The sequence below is a fragment of the Stegodyphus dumicola genome, chromosome 2 (assembly GCF_044657685.1).
Source record: "Stegodyphus dumicola isolate Sdum_Otavi_A_Nest chromosome 2, ASM4465768v1".
NCBI lineage: Eukaryota > Metazoa > Arthropoda > Arachnida > Araneae > Eresidae > Stegodyphus > Stegodyphus dumicola.
This window is the reverse complement of record NC_140769.1, coordinates 190,169,385-190,187,477: the sequence shown is the minus strand read 5'-3', so window position 1 is coordinate 190,187,477 and position 18,093 is coordinate 190,169,385. Positions and strand designations below refer to the sequence as shown.

At 30.8% G+C, this 18,093-nt stretch overlaps 1 protein-coding gene across 1 annotated transcript in view; it reads right to left on the bottom strand.

Annotated features, from left to right (window-relative positions):
• Positions 1–18,093, bottom strand: part of Mau2 (Mau2 sister chromatid cohesion factor) — a 142,105-nt gene that overhangs the window by 58,778 nt on the left and 65,234 nt on the right. The window contains exons 7-11 of the mRNA XM_035361589.2: positions 8,749–8,824; positions 8,592–8,665; positions 8,418–8,508; positions 6,960–7,063; positions 3,506–3,583 (exon numbers count right to left, since the gene is read on the bottom strand). Of these exons, the coding sequence (XP_035217480.1) occupies positions 3,506–3,583; positions 6,960–7,063; positions 8,418–8,508; positions 8,592–8,665; positions 8,749–8,824 (423 nt within the window). The remainder of the gene's footprint in view (positions 1–3,505; positions 3,584–6,959; positions 7,064–8,417; positions 8,509–8,591; positions 8,666–8,748; positions 8,825–18,093) is intronic.

Below are 18,093 nucleotides of genomic sequence, written 5' to 3'. Positions count from 1 at the left end.
GTTACTATCTTGAAATCATTTTAAATAGCATCATTCATTGAATAGTGGTTCTTTTCTAAACAGTTGGTTTTAAGCTGTGTCGTATTTACATAAAGGGATGGTTTCGCCATTCTTTTGCATAATCTTATTAGATACAGCAGACCCGGTCATGTAGTGGCTAGCGCATCACGGTGCACCACCACAGGTCCGGGGTTCGATCCCCGGGCTGGGCAAGGTTGACTCAGCCTTTCATCACTTGATTTCCATCTCCTGAGTGGATAAAATGAGTATCAATTTCGCTTGGGGACTCAACATTGGGGATCCTGCGACAAGCTGACAAGTGCTGATGTACCCTGGAGCACAGGGTCAAGAAAGCAGATTTTGGGCCACTGCTGACCTTGGCCCAATAGAGATTCTGCCATTTAGTTTAGTTTATTAGATGCAGCTTGCTTTTATTTGTAACATATGCAAATTTCAGGAATTTCACAATATCTTTAGGCATTTTAATAAATTTCAATATGCTGCTTAACTCCTGAAAAACCACTGTAAATAAATAGATAGGTAATAACTTTAAAAAAAAAAAAAAAAAAAAAAAAAAAAAAGAGTTAGAGAGAGATCGGTACACCACATGACTTCGCTGCACGGAATATTAAATTATACGCATTTTTTCTTGCATTTCATTTAAACTTATTGGATTAAATTAATCTACATCATGGATAGCGCATAGACCACAATAGAATAAATGCACTTTTTAAAATTCACTCTATTTGTTTACCATAGTGACACTGGTACTAGGTTCACTTAACAGTGTTACGTTTTGTCCATATTATAACTCAGAATGCATATAAATTTATATCATTTGAAGAATTATCTAATTGTTGCCACATGTTCTGTTCAAATACTATAATAAATCTAAAACGGTGTATAAAAGAAACTAAGCAAACAAAACAAAAAAAAGAAACAGTTTTTCACAGACAATTCAGTATTTCTCATTCAACTAATTTAGTTCTCATTTCCCAACAAGGCAAAAATACATAAAAACTCAAAATATCTATATTAAAAATTATGAAGTAAATCTGAAACACTTATTTCCTTGAATAAATTCCAAAATGGATTAAGCATGATTTAATTTGCAATAATAAAAGAAGGCATTATCTTTGTTGTTGCGAAGTTTTTCTAGATTGGCTACAAATCCGATATTCTGCCAAGTTTGAAATATAAACAAACATGTCCGTAAATTTGTTAGACTTAGCTGCACATAAAGAACTTTTAAATTGTTGATAACTCCACAAATACTGCATACAGATTTACTAAAGACATAAAAACCTTAACCAGAAGATAAGACCAACATAACATAATTCAATCATTTTAAAGGAAAAAATGCACATTTTACAAACATATAAGGATAAAGAAACTGAGCTCACTTAGCCAAGTAACAGAGTGGATAGGTATATACATATATTTATATATTTTTGGTGCGGTCAATTGCAACCAAAATACAAGGTGCACATCTACATGTTACAGCAATCCTACATACAAAATTTCAAAGTTATGAAGCTAATCGTTTTTGAGTTATGCGAGATAGATGCGTACGTACGTACATACATACATATGCACAGACGACACGAAACTTTTCAGAATTCATTTTAAATCAGTTTTATAATTTATTTGGGGGAAAAGAGTCTTTTATTCTGTCCTTACTTGCGGATGTCTCGCAAAAACATCATTAAATTGCATTATATAGTGATCAAAATCCATATATTTGTTGAAATATTATACCCAAAATTTTTCACGATTACAATACTTCCTTTTTACTTCGAACAAGGAAGTAATAGTAAATTAAAAAAATTAAATAAATAAAAAGGGTTCAGATTTTAATAGTCAGCAGAAAGGGCTCTTTTAAAGTTAAAGCAGAGCTTATTAACAAAGATGATCCAGTGAAATAGCAAAACATTTTATAGGTTAGCATATAAATAACATGGGAATGTTATACAGTAAAAAGTCTCAGATTCGGACTTGTTTAGACTTTGGCAAATCCAGATTTCGGATTTTTTCGGATGTCAGATCATCAATTTAAATTTATTAAGAAGACATATAGGAATTATAAAATCAAAAATATGAAACAGTGATTTATGAAATAATGTAGCATTTATGACCTCAAAAGGAATCAAAATTTATGAAAGAAAAGCTCAATATTTATTATTTTGCTTTATTAACTCTTTCATAACCAATCCGCCCCACACGGCCCTACATTGAAACAACCAGAACCGCCCGAAAACGGCCAAGATTGTAATCTTGTTTCCTTCCCTCCCTCTAAGGTATGCAGTAGCAAGTGCAGTTTCCCCAGATGCATTGTATCAGTTTACTGCAGACAGCTTTTACTAAGAGGTTTCTTATCTTTTGGTTGCTCATGATATTTCGTTGTTGATTCTTTTGTGGTACAGTATGCTTTTAAGCTTTAAACAGCAATAAAAGTGCAGTTTAAAAATTTAAGGATTATATTTATTTTTAATCAATTTACTTCTTCCTATAAAAATAACAGAAATAAACAAAATCTCAGTCATGATCATAACAAAGCCAGTTGTTGGTCTGACCTTCAGAATAGTTTTATAAAGAATGGGATCAAAGGCTAATGGAATCTTTGTTAGAAAGTACAAAGGATGCCATTCAAAATCTTCACACCTATTTTTTGTGTTAATGGACGGGGATGGGAGGAAATTGCTGTGAAACTGGAAAAGTATTTCAGGCGGTTTGGTATTTTGAGGATACAGGTTAGCAAATCGTCTGGATTTCAAAGAGTTAAATATTTCTTTCAATGCTTGTTTTAGTTGCTTTGTTTTTTGTACTAATACTTTCTCTTTTCTTCTACAGACAGACCTAATTTCTTGTTAAGTTATGAAGTTCCAAAGTTCAAGTCCTGTAATTGCCATATCAAGAATTCTGAATAAACTGTCAATCAAAATATTTTCATTCTTGACAACTTGTCATTTTCTTCCCGATCAGTGACAGATTTTCTGGATTAAGAACCATATTACAAATTTTGCTGTACTTAAGTTAATTGATGATTGGGGCATTGTCATTGCAATGAAAAACTTCTGTAATATCAATTTCATTTATTATCACTTTTCCACATTCTTCAAAAACTCTATTAATTAGAAAATTTCGTCTTTTGTTTGTGATGTTCCAAAATCTTCATACTCATGGCTATCATTATTCTCACCATGATAGGTAACCGGCCATAAATTATGCCAAGCATTTTTATAAATAAATTGACATCATTCGCAAAGTTAAAAATTATTCTACAGGGATAGGGCCTTCAGCCCAGGTACCCCCGTATTCAGACGCATCGCTCTACTGGAGGTAAGTCAAACTTCCAAAACATAAAAAACGCAAGTCAAATTTTGTCAATTGGGCCAATAAAACAGGAGATACAGATATGTCCCTTTTCTGTGTGTGTGTGTGCAGAATATACATTTATTACATGTGAAATAAAGAAACAAACAAAAAACTGCTTTAGAAGACTTACCAACAAAGCATTGATTTGAGGTCTATGCCGAACAAACAATCTTGGTTCTTGTTTGCAAATCTGCAGAGCATGAGAAGCCTATAAAAAGAAATGATTTAATAGAATTAAAGCATATAATCTACTGATTAAACAAATGGATTAAATGCTCTTTACAACCATTTTGTTTCCTTTATTTCAAATACATAAAACTTTACTGAATACTAAAACGTATTAGAAAAAATTCAGACTTAAGTTTGGTTTTAAATGGGAAAATTACAGGCACAGAAAGTATATTTATGAGATTATTTATTAAATAACAAAGCAATGAGCTGATCCAAAGAAATAATAATAATAAACTATTAAGAAAATGCATTTGGTCCCATATTATATATTCATGAAGAGAGGGTCTAAGATAAATTTCTCTATGGCAAACTAAAATGTCACCTTTGTCAGACTGAAATGATCCCCTACATTAAAATGAAAGCTTTTGATAGAATTCACAGTTTTATTTATGTGGTATTTAACTCAAGTTAATAATTCACTATGCTCATTAAAATTTTGTTACAAATACAACAAAAGCATCACCTAGGATAAACTACATTATTAAATTTTTCAAAAAAATAATACAGGGTTCGTACACATTTCTGCACATGGAAATTAAGTACTTTTAAGGACCATTAATGAAAAAAATTAAGGACCTATGAGCAAATGGGAACTGAATAAATTCAATTAAAAATATTATCAATGCCTGAATTTCACTTTTGTAATACCATCCTAAAAATAAAATAGATCCGCAAGTAGTGTGCATTATTGCTAAACATGAATTAATTAACATAATTATTAATAAGTTAGAGAATAAAATAAACTTTATGCAATTCATCAAGTGGCATTAAATATTTTACACTTATAACAGTTGAACATATTTGAAAGAAGATAAGTGACATTTACATTTTACTAGCTTTATGTTGATTTTTTTTATGTCTCATTTTGTCACATACACTCTCGCTAGTTTCTGCGTGTTTTATCTCCTAACTTGTCAACCTCTACACAATGTATCTATGAGGGTTTACTTGATCTGGTAAAAGTTAAATAATCCAAAACCCCAGACAGACATGAAGCAAATTATCACTATGTCTGAAAGTAACTAGAATATCAGACAAAGGCTTAAATAAGCCTCTTTTTTTAAAAGAACTTAGAACATAAAGGCTTCTAATGCTAACAAAATCAACTACAGTTCACGGTGACGTAATTAAACAAGAACAGTCAAATTCAAACTAAAAATGTTTACTAGTGGTCAAAGATTATACAATTTAATTTTAATTTAATCTGCCTCAGTAACTCTATCATATGAAGAAATAGAAAAGGGACATTATAGTAAAGGCTGAAATCATAAACATTTGGGTAATTTACATAATAACAACTGAACATATTTTTGAAGAATAATTTTCTTTATGTATTCAGTTTCTTTCTACAAAGTTACCTTTTCATTTTAGGATTTAATTAAGGATTTGTGTTATTCTAAAAAACATTTAATGCATTTAGAATGTATAAAAAAAAGTGGCCAATTTCATTTCTTTAGTAATATGAACATTCTGAAGAAATATGATATATATATGGTAAAGGAAGGTTACAGAGCTGGTGCTCAGAATTTTTAGAATTTAGTGATATACCGAACAACAAAATTTAGAAATGGCAAAACTTTTAGAATTTAGAGCACGCACTGGAAACAGAACTTAGAAAGACACTAGGCAGCAGAATTTAGGATCCACAGAGATTACATTAGGTGGGAAAATGCCTAGTGTCAGCTCTGTGTATGATGTATTAAGACACATTAGATGAATCTTTTAAATTGTAAGTTTTTCAATTTCTTTATTAATAAAAAAATCCCTTTCTATAATGCCTGCCCATGTTATAAGATTAGAAACATTTTTGATGTTTTCCATGTTTGTGCTAAGTGAAAAGTAGAGAAAATAAAGGAAAGATAAACATGTTAAGAAAAAGATTCTAGTATCAGGAGTAAAACATTCAAATATTATGTTTTCATAGTTCTTCCAGACATTCTCCAAAAAGTAAGAAATTCATCGCTAACTTTCTGTTAAATAGATCCATTATGTGTTGATACTATGGAGACATTTTTTATTTTGTCACATATTTCTCGAATCTTCTAGAATCATAGGTCTATAAATCTTGCCTTCAAATTCTTCTAAAGCCAGAACTATTTTAGAGGGAAAAAAAAAAAAAAGGAAAAACTGTAAAATTAATTTTATAGAGAAAACTGTTGCATATTCTGAGAATTTTGAATATTCTGAGACAATTACATGAGAAAAACGCTTACTATGAAAAAATTAAAAAGAGGACATTTTTAATTAATTGTATAGCTAATTTTGCTTTTGCTAATTTTTTTTAAATCATGCTTTATAGCATTATACCTTGTTTATTTTTCAAATTCAAAATATTGTATAATAAGTGGCCAAAATGAAACTATAATATGACAGCGAAAAATAAAAATGTTTTATTTTAATGTTATTTTTTAAATATAATTTCAATATATTACCATTATTTTAATGAAATTTATCAATGTTACAATGTTTTAAAAAAAATCGTCGAAAATTTCTCAGATCTCGGAATTAAAACGTTTCTATAGAAACTTATCTTAAAATCGCCAAAATGTTGATAAGTCGCCAAATTTAGAACAATTTAATAAAAGAATTCACATCCTCAAAAGTGAAAAATTGTTGAAAAGTTCTTTATTAGAAAAAAAGAGTTTCAAAATGCTTATGTTTCAGTCGTAAAAACAAACAGAAACTTCAGATGTCTAAAATTAAGGACCTTCTGCTGATTTTAGCCAAAATTAAGGAATTTTAAGGACCAAAAATCGATTCCAAAAAATGTAAGGACTTTTAAGTACTCTTAAGGACTGTACGAACCCTGTAATAGTAATAGATTATTTTTAAAATGCTATATTAAAAAAATAGCAGCATTCTTTTAGGTTTGTGATCCCAACAAGTTTTATACGCATATAAATTATGCACATTAAAAGCTATATATGTAATTTTTAAATTAAAGATCTTGCCAAAGATAGAATTACTATATTGAAATTCTGAAATCAGTATATTCAGAAGCCATTAAACACTACAGAAAATTATATTACAATTTATATTACATCACTTTTCATCACAGTGTATTAAAATATAACTTATAAATTATTATTAGTGTCGTAAAGGAATTTATCATTAATTCTTTCCAGTTTCTTAGCTCTTCTTACATATATATAATCTCAAAATAATACCATCATTTCTTACAGACTTCTGTTAAAGAAGAATGGTTTCTTCTACTACTATTTCCACTCATTACTAGACTAATTTGAATTGTAAATATATTAAAAATATTAATGCCAATAAAAATACAACTGACATATGCAGTATATAAAGAAAATAAAAACACCTGTATAAAGTATAAATGAAAATTTTAGTACCTCTTGTATTGCCAATGTTTTATTTCCCATCACAAGCCGACACATTGCTATATGTTCAAGAAGTAGCAATTGAAAGGAGTGTAAGATAGGATGACTGTCAATCACTGAAAAATTAAGTAAAATATAGTTACTATATCCTGAAAATAATCCATATACACTTCTGAAATAAAAGTCCTGAAACCTAAAGATTTATATAACTTCAGAAAATAAAAGGTGAATACAAGTTTGTAACTATTAGGCTCATATCACACATGCATTTGTTTCACACGAACAACTGTTTCGGACAATTTTTCTGCCTGGTTTACTATTGAAAGAAAAATGCGCGATTTTTTCCTTTCTTTCGAAAAAAAAAATTGCAAGTTTTCATTTTCAACCAATCAGCTATTAGTTTGTTTGTAATGGAGAACCAGTTTCCCCTGTTTTAACCCCAAAGTGATTAGTAGTGACTGGCTGTTGTGACAATGCAAAAAAATTGTTCCAAATGGTTGTTCTTTTGAAACAAACGGATGTGTGTTATAATATTATTCTCCAGGTTGACCATCTCTTAACCCAGGGGAGGGAGAAAGCTGGTCCACTGGCCAAATGCAGCATTTTTTATTGCTTAATCCCTCTGTTATGAAATTCTGTGCAACAACAATTGCCTTACACACCAAAAACAAATAATTAAGCAAATAAATTGTTGAAATTTCTGTTATTAAATAATAAAAAATTGTATGTGCATGCATGTGTGCTTGCCTGTTTGTTTGTTGATACATACATTCATATTCCTTGTGTTGTGGGAAAATAACACCTAGAACATCAAATTTTGAACACATTTCATCCTCTACCTGAACATATGCACCTGAAAGCCTGAATTTTGAATTTACAGTTTTTCTTTATTTATTTCATTATTTGTGCACATTTAATGAATTTTTGATTAACAAGAAGATTAGGTTTATTTTTCAGCCACACATGGTTGATCTTACAGACATATCAGATGAAGTACCTCAACACTGAACAGAAACAATGGCATAACTCATGCTTCTGTACAACAAACAACGCAGCAGTATAGCTTATTTCTACATGCACTATGCATCTTTATAAAACTCTACTTGAAAATCAAAAACTCATGATGACACAGCAGATTTGCTACAGCGAGCTTCAATGACTGATGACCTTCCTTTATGCAATGTTAGATTATACCTGCTACAGCCATTCTATAAGTTGATGGATTTTTTGCACCAGCCATGGATTAAATTATGGTAAGAATATATCTGAAACTTGTAAAATCGATTCTTAGAGATCTGTAGCTCATGACTGCAGAAATACATAAAATAACAAATAGCTGTTCTTCATGGAAAGCATTCAGTGCATTTTTAATTCATTTACATTGTCAGATTTGCACAGATGTTTTTTATATACAGATGTAAGCCAGAATGAAGTACATTATGCATTTAATTAATAACAAAGATAAGTTACTTTTTAGCTTTTCTATCTGCATTAAAGCTTTATCAGTATACTTCTGAGCTTTATCCATATATCCAGCTTGCATGGAATGAAGTACTGTTACCTGCAGAAAAAGTAAACACATAAACCTTTAAATGCATGAACTTTTCATTAAAATTTCACCAGAATAGGGGGAAAAAATCTTACCAAATAAACTAAGACACACATATGTTCCTTTGGCATCCATTGGAACATATCTCCAGGATTTGTAGGAATCACTTCTGTTAAACACGATAAAGATTTCAATTACTTTCAGTTTATAACATTAATAAAATATAAAGAAGTTTAGAGGATAGTTAATTACCTTCATCTGCATGCAGAGAAGTGATAGTCTGAATGCCTTGCTGTAACTGCTTTAAACATGGTTTAACACTTTTGACCTAATTGTAAAATAAATATATATATAACAGAACCTAATAGTTATCGCTGAAAATTAAAAAAATTACAGTAAACCTTCTTATGGCAAACACCTACTACAGATGATAACCATTGAAAAAACAAATATTTAAGAAAATAAACAAACACTGTTATTGATAACTATAATATTATTCTCTAGATTACCCATCTCTTAACCCAGGGGCGGGAGAAAGCTGGCCTACTGGCCAAATGCAGCATTTTTTATTGCTTAATCCACCTGTTATGAAATTCTGTGCAAAAACATTTGCATCTCTTTCCTATCTGATTTCGTATGCAAACTACCAAATCAGCAGCATGGGTGTGCATTTATTATAGGTATTTGCACATATTATATATGAATGATTATACTAATTGTCAAATTAAACTGTGCTAAATATGCTAGAAAGCATGTTTATCCACTGAAAAATATAATTATATCAATTCTAGCAGCTTCGATTTAGAAATGAAACCATAAAGGACATTTCAGCCTTAATTTTTTATTTAAAAATGAAAGAACACACATGTCAATTATGTTTATGACTAATAAGAATAGATCCTATTTTTTGGCATATTTGGTGAAACTGCAAATTACCAGTAACCCAACCATACTCCTCCTTTCTCTATGAAATGCAATTAAATAATCAACTGCTCCCAATCTGAAGAATGAAATCAAGCAGGACTACCACAGCCCCATGTTCACCATGTGGGGTTTATTTGAAGTAAAAAATATGGAACTAAGTGCAAAAAATGCAATTTAAATTTGTAATTTTTTTTTAATTTTCTATCGGTGACCGGTACTACCATCATATCCTGAAAACAATAGAGATATCATAAAAGATAATCACACAAGTATCACTGCACTTTGCAACAGCCTTACCCACACAATGCATTAAAAAGACCTTTTTGGCCCATGGTTAAAAAGTATTTGCAAACCCCTACCTTAATCCCACAAAGGTCAATATACTTATATTATGATCACCATCAAAATGTGTAATTTTGCTATCAAACTGAATTACCTTATCACTAAATTTGAGGTGAGAAAAACAGTTACATTAACCATTTCTTACTATAACAACAATACTTTTTTATGAAAAATAGAATTGAAAATATAATGAATGATTAAATTAACCTTTCTAAATATGATGTAATACATAGACTTCATTTAGTGGCTATAGTACAATATTTTTAACACATTCCTGACATTTCTAAACTGTTTAAAATTAATTCTTCTCATTTCTTATCTGCATAGCAGCAACAAACAACAAATCAATATTCAACAGGTGGCAGGCTAATTCCTCTGTTTTTACTTCCTTTTACGAGGTAAAAAGGAAGTATTGTAATCGGGAAAAGTTTCAGGCAGCATATTTCAACCAAAATATCCATTTTGACCACTATCGAATGCAATTTAACGATGTTTTTGAGTGATATCTGTATGTATGGACAGAATAAAAGACTCTTTTCCTCCAAAAAAATTATAAAACTGCTTTAAAATGAATTCTGAAGAGAATTTTTGTGGCGTCTGTACAAACGTATATATGTATGTATACGTACGTATCTCACATAACTCAAAAACGAGTAGCCTCAGAACGTTGAGATTTTGTATATAGGACTGCTATAACATGTAGATGTGCACCTCGTATTTTGGTTGCAATCGGACGCACCAAATGTATATAAATATATTTATATATATCCAGTCTGTTACCCGGCTCAGTGATCTCAGTTTCTTTTCTCTCATACGTTTGTAAATTGTACATTTTTTGCTTTAAAAATGTTTGAATTATGTTGTTCTTATCTTACGGTTAAAGTTTTTATGCCTTTAGTAAATCTGTATATATATTTTTAGAATTATCAACAATTTTAAAGTTGTTTAAGTGCCGCTAAGCCTAATAATGTTTTTGATGGCGGCCATTGCATGTTTACATTTGAAACAGGAGACTAGTGGATTTGTTGCCAATCTAGAGAAACTTAGCTTCGCAACAACAAAGATAACGCATTCATTTATTATTGCCAATTAAAACATGCTTAATTCTTTCTGGAATTTTTTTGAGGAAATAAGTGTTTAAGATTTACTTCGTAATTTTTAATATAGATATTTTGAGTTTTTATGTATTTTTGCCTTCTCGCGAAGTGAGAACTGAATTAATTAAATGAGAAATACTCAATCGTCTGTGAAAAACTGTTTCGTTTTTGTTTTGTTTGCTTAATTTCTTTTATACATAGTTCTAGGTTTATTATAGTATTTGAATAGAACATGTGGCAACGATTAGATAATTCTTTAAATGATATAAATTTTGTGCATTCAGAGTTATGATACGAACGAAATATAATACTGTTAAGTGAACCTAGTGCCAGAGTGTGGCTATGGTAAACAAAGTGAATTTTAAAGAACACATTTATTCTACTGTGCTTTATGCGCTGTCGGCGAAGTATAGGTTTAATTCAATCTAATAAGTTTAAATGAAATACACAGGATGACAAGTGTCGCATTTCTAACCCAAATATTACGTGTTTTGTCAATACTTATACTTTCTTACTATAGAAGAATACCACACCTTTCTTTTCTAGTAATAGAGAAGACAGATGTGATGAGTTGAGGACAACAGCAGATTAGGCGCTGTTTCATTTTGTTCATCTATTCATTCTCTCACCTGTTGCCTTGGAAATGATTAGACATTCCTGTATTGGGTGCGAGGGGAGAAAGAAAGTTTTTTTTTTTTTTTTTTTTTTTTTTTTTTTTAAGAATTTTTAATATATCTAAATACAAAATAAATGCATCCCAAAAATAAAGCAACATTCTTATTTTATTTGACAGGACAAAAATTTAAATTTGGAAGAACTGCACAAATTAAAAAAATGTGCCAAGCCACCAATCTTGTGTAAAGTCACTACTATCTGCATATGAAACTCATTGTTTCCTCTATGATTAATTAACACTGCAGTGCTTACAATGTTTTTAGCAAAGGCATCATGAAAATAACTGGTTATCTTCCACAAATATTAGACACATTTTTTAATTTGATATTACCTACACAAAATGTACATGATAAGGTGTGTCTACTGCTATAAATTTAGCATTAATAAATTAACATTAAAGGATTCCTTTTCCAGTCCTCCCCCCCATTTCTTCACATTTATTTACAAAAGGCAATTACACTTCTAAAGAGAGGAGTAACACAATAGTTGCATATCTAAAAAGAAAGATGAGTAACAACTCGCTAAAAGGTGAAGTAAAGAATGGGTTTATAAAATTGTATTAGATAACAAAAGTAAAATACTTCATGCAAAAAAAATAATAAATAAATAAATAATAAAAAATAAATAAATAAAGATTATAATAACTATAGACTTTCTTCTTTTTAACAAGGACAATTTTTGTTTATTTTGTATAGTCTGAAAGGTTCAATATGTACTTTTTTGATTTTCCGCACTTTCTGGACGAAGTTCAAAAACTTTGATAACATTTTTGGAAAAAGTAGATAGTTTCCCTGACTGCTTCCATTTTCCAGAATAGACTTTCTAGGAAAATTGGGAACTCTGGCAAGTTATCACTTGCTCCCCCCCCCATACTTGGTGACTTACACAGCAACTGAATGAAATGAGACTTCAGGTGGAAGGAAAGAACATTATCATAAAATTCAATTATGTTAAATTTTATAATATTTATTATGTTTTATAAGCAAGTTGAAAAACAGGGAAAGAAAAATGAACACTAAAAATGTCCCAATGCCAGAGGAACTGCCATCAGTTCTCAATTCCAACAGAAAGAATAAGTGCTTTCACAATGTAAACCATAAAGCATTTTGGTATGGGAAACTTGAAAAACCAATTGTACCTTCAGCAGAGCCTGAAGGATGAATTTTCCAATTTCCAATTACCTCTGCACAAGATCTCCTGATCTATTGAGCCGAGTGATGAAATTTAACATGTGTTTTTCATGTCTTGAAAGTGTGATTTAGGATACATATTAAATTCTCCCAAATTTTGTAAAAATCACATGAGTAGTTTTTAAAAAATTGCTCTCCAATTTTAGTTCCTCATTGTTAATTGAGTTTGGTACATATTTATTAACATGTCTTTTTTTCTATTAAACTTACTAGTTCATTAGTTCACAAGTTGATATTTAGGTTCAGTCCAAATAAAATTCACACATTTTTTTATGATTTACTTTTAAAATTTGTATTTTTAAATAATTTTTTATAAATTTTTCGGAATAAATTTTGCATTATGAACTAAAATATTTTTACCATTACCTCAAAGCGGTGACCAGACAAAAGCCCACTGGATGAAAGCGCATGCGACAAAAGCCCACAAAAAAGACCCCACTGGGATAATTACCCATGCGACTAATACCCACACTGATGAAAGCGCACCTTGATAAAAGCCCACACTAATAAAAGCCCACATAGATATAAACGCACGCTGATAAAAGCCCACACTGACAAAAACCCACACCGATATGCTACGTTAAAATTAATATTTTTTCCGTTAAAATTCCTTTTTTCCTCAGCTTCACAAAGCAGATTCATGAATAAAGATATAAAATAAAAAATAAATTAACAACAAATAATTTAAAAATAAATTTAAGTAGCGGAACACATTTAATTTTGGGCTCCGACTGAATTAAAATCCTATATGTATATAGAACAGAGAGTCAATCAAAATAATATAATTAAAAACCTATACATATATGTGTAACTTTGTTTTTATATTTACGCGACAAATGGAAGTGCCCTCGTTTAAGTCCGACAAAGGGAGGTGAAAGGGAATACTGGCAACACTGCTTCTTTTAATTCTACAATATTATAAGGAGTATAAAATGTATGTAAATTTTCATCATATACAGAGAATAATTTAACACTGTAGAAAATTTTGTACATAATGAATTTAATATGGAGAATTAAAGCCGAACTTTCGTTTCAACGAAAAAAATAAAAGTACCGTATTCTATTATGATTATGAAAACATTTGTGTGCCCTATCACAAACACTGTTTTAATGGTGAATTAAAAGCACGGTTTCAAATAATCTAGTTAAATTTTGACAACTTGGATTTTACATAAATTAATTTCATTCCCACTTCAAATTTCATTTTTAATCATAATAATTATTATTTGTAAAATTTTTCAGGAAGTCATAGCTATTTTGGATTTCCTGAAAAAGTGTGCTGTTTTTAAGTGGGCATTTGTCTTGTTGGCTTTTGTCATGCAGTTTTCTAACTGGCCGCCGGCTATTCAGGTGGGAAATCATTGCATTCCTTTTCTTTTGCCCCCAGCTGTGTGAAAAAGCAGTTAAAGAGAAGAGAGCCTTGCTTAATTGCTTTATCCCCTATCGAACCTGGGGTGTCAAAGAATGGCCTCAAAAGGGAGGGGGTGGTAGGAGAGATATTAAAGGTTGATCAGGAATAAATTAAAGAGGATTTTAAAGGTATTTTTGTTAGTTACTAGAAAATGACTATATCTGAAATTCCGCTTGTAACTTTCTTGCATTTCTTTAGTCTAGTTCTTGAATAACTTTTTATCTAAGGATTTAGTTAGAATTTCAATTATTTTAAAAATTTCAATAACTGGAAAACGAAAAGCATGAACTATTTCTTAACCATTCTTAAAGGGATAATTCCCTGTTTTTGAAGTAAAACTGCAGAGTGGAAAAATTTGCTAGTTCCTGATTTGATTGTGTCTCTAACAAATTTTTAATGAACTAATTAAGCATGTCTGTTATAGCAAAGCAAAGCCATTGTTTAAAAGTAAAACTGCTGAACTATTTCTAAAAAAATTAAATTATTACATATATTAAAAATTACGTATAATATTTTTCATTTTAACTTTCATATGGTTACACAACCATATGAAAGTTAAAATGAAAAATATGAAACCATATACAAGTTAAACTATTCGAATAATTTTAATAACGAAGGTTTCTGAACTCAAGAACAAAGAATACTTTTAAGACCAGGGATAAATAGAGTCCTGTTTAAAGACGACTGGGTATTAGGGGACCTAGTCATCAAATCTTGGTGGAAAAAAATCATCATCCACCACCTTTTTTTAGTTCAGGCGTTATGCTGGAGACGTGAAAAATGAGCAATGCACTCGTCGGGACTCTAACATGAACCTCTCGAATACGTCCGAGTGTGCTAACCGTTATACCAACCGTTGTCTTCGTGGAAGACTTTCTAAGAGAAACTGGCTCGTATACAAATTACATACACGGAAAACTACGAAAACGTCCATACAGCCAACCCCTCCGCGGGATTTGAAACTCGGACTGAACTACCAGTGTTCTGCGACTTTACCACTCAGCGGAATCTGTTGATTAGTGAGAAGTCACTAGCAATCTTACAGAAGGTCACTGACAATTTGCATGCTCCCGTGAACGATTAGACTTTATAATTTGTTTGTTAGCTCCATTCTTGAAGCTAACATTCAAGCATAAAATTAAATAAAATTTTACGTTTTACTGGGATTAGTTTCATAAAAAAAATTTCTATTGATTTCAAAAGAGGAAAAAAGTCGAGCATTTGTTGAGGTAAGCATAGTTGAGATAAGCAGTATGCATAACAACTTACATATATTACATTCGAAACGTGAAAACATTTTTTTTGATTGGTAGAACGTATCTCAACTAAGACTTAATCATTTATTTTCGATTCGCAAAACTTTCTAGACATTGTTCCTTTGAAAATAAATCTGAGAAAAAGTTCAAATATCGGAAAAAATAAATAATCAGTTAAATGAATAAAAAATGGTATAAAAGGTGTACATTAAGAAAGCGTCAGTCATCCAATTCTTAAGCTTCTCTTACCAGCGACCAAGCGGTAAAAATGCTGAACACTGGTTGCTCGGTCCGGGTTCAAATTCCGATGAAAAGGCTGACTGCATGGGCACTTTCGTGGTTTCTTCCTTGCGAAACATGTATACGAGCGAGTTCCTTTAAAACGTCCTCCACGAAGGCATGCCTTCCCTTGGCTTATTAGTGCCATTTCGTCCGTCCTCTTTTCATGCCGAAATAGTCTCGTTTGTTCGCTGCCGTTCGCAGTTATTCTGTCTTTCCCGTTTCATTCTCTATTCGATATTTATATTCTATATTTCTTAACCATAAAGTCACTTTATGGTTAAGAAAAGATATATTCAGAAGAAATGACCTTTACTACTTTGACATGACTTAAGCTTTAAGTTCTAATATTTATTAAACATTTTCTTTAGATAAATTTATTCAGAGCAGAATAATGAAATTCAGACATGTTCAAGAAATGTGTTTTTGAATCTAATTTCGTTTTTGTCATATAGTGTCCATTTTTTTAATTTCGCATACTTCTAAAGAAATAGAACCACTGCTTTGACAGAAAATGAAAATGTAGCAAGTGTATAACGAAGATGTACACGTTTTATTAAAAATATAGTGAGTAATCCTTTAAAACCTTGAACTGTTGAATCTATAAACGCAACCGTTCACGGTTTTAAAGGATTTTGGTTGTAGATATGATGGTCTTAGAAATGCGATATTCGCTGGCAATGCTTGTTTATGTTCACCAAAAATACAGGTCTCTTTCAAAAGGCGACCTCTTAGAAATGTCGTCAACAGATATAATTCACTATAATTATTTTCTAATGGATAATGGAATTAATTTAATCTAATGTCAATTAGAAAACGGCTATTTACAATAAGGAGATTTAAAAGCACTATAACTGTAAAGAAGAGCACTGTAATTTTTCTTTCACAATCAGCTGTTATATAAGATTAGCTGCTGTGTATTTTTCATGTTATATAACTGATATCCATACGTCTTGAACAAACATACAGCAAATGCCAGACAAATTAATAGAAAATTACAATTTGAAACATTAATACTAATTTTCTATTACTATACAGAATACTATTAATGAATGATGAATTTATATAATATGTATACTTAGAATCTAAAAAATGATGAACTTTGAATCTGATGACTCTATAAATATATATTTATGTAGTTACAAAATTTTATTAGATGTTATTATATGCATAGTTCTTTGTAATCTTCACAATCTCTAATAAAATGCTACATATTTATTAGTATAGTTGGAGGTGACTGTACTTAAATTTGTAGATATGTTGACTTCTAACAGTTGTTACATCCTTCCCTCCAAATAAATAAATAAATAAAATGTAAATTAAAAACATTATTCCAAATTGCTGTAGTTGAAAGATTAAAAGGTTACATTTGGAATTCATTTTCCTACAGGGTATAGTGTTGCGAGGCCCCAACTTGTCAGCAACAGTGGTAGTGACTGCTATGACCTATAAATTACACAAACTCGTAAGAAGGGTTTAAATCCCTTTTATTCCACTTTAGAAATAACAGCTGTGTTCACTTGACGCTCACAAACTACGCCGACCCGGCGGTTTAATAAAATAGAAATGTGAAACTAAAAATAAATGACAGGATGAATAAATAACGAGATCACTCCCTACGAGGCTCTAAAATCGTAACTAACTTAACCGTGTTCTAAGATACAGCTGAGATTCAGCAAACTTACTGATCAAGCAGTCGAAGATTCAACGAACTGCCGAAATAGGCACACAGGCTGAAACGCGCGGTTCTTAAATTTCTACCTAGCAACCTTCACGCTCGCGATTCAAGAAGCACACATACAATCTTCTTTCCCTTCTATTTAAACTCAACTTACTTCTGCTAAAATTTGAATAGACTGCGCGTTCTACTACAATTTACATACTCTGGCATTGGCAATTCTAGGGGAAAGTAAAGGCTTGACAGGAAAGATAGCTTAAAATAAATGTTAGTTAAAATAAATATAAATCCTACATTTGCCGCTGCCAGAATTTGGTAAACTTGGAAGCAGGTCCTAGAAATGACCTGCGATAGAGTTTCCATATTCTGACCTAAAACTCAAGAGCCCCATTTACAAAAACAAACTTTTGTCTAAAACAATTAGAATGGTTTCTGTAGATGATTAAAATACCATATCTTCTTACAGGATCCTTTCTGGTAATTGGTCTTCATCAATAAATTTTTTTCTCTTCCTTCCAGCATCTAGAAGGAATAAGTATCAGTATATTTGAAATACATTATGATTTACACTATCTTAACACTCGATAAAGTTTTCGTTTTCGATCCTTTTCTTTTCCTTAATTAACTGCTTACATTCATATTCATTCAAATATTCAAACATGAATTTAACTTTACCCTGGTTCTCCACCATGTGTGGTGTCAAACGGGAATCTTCGTGTTTTTGTATTACAACACTTCCCCTAAC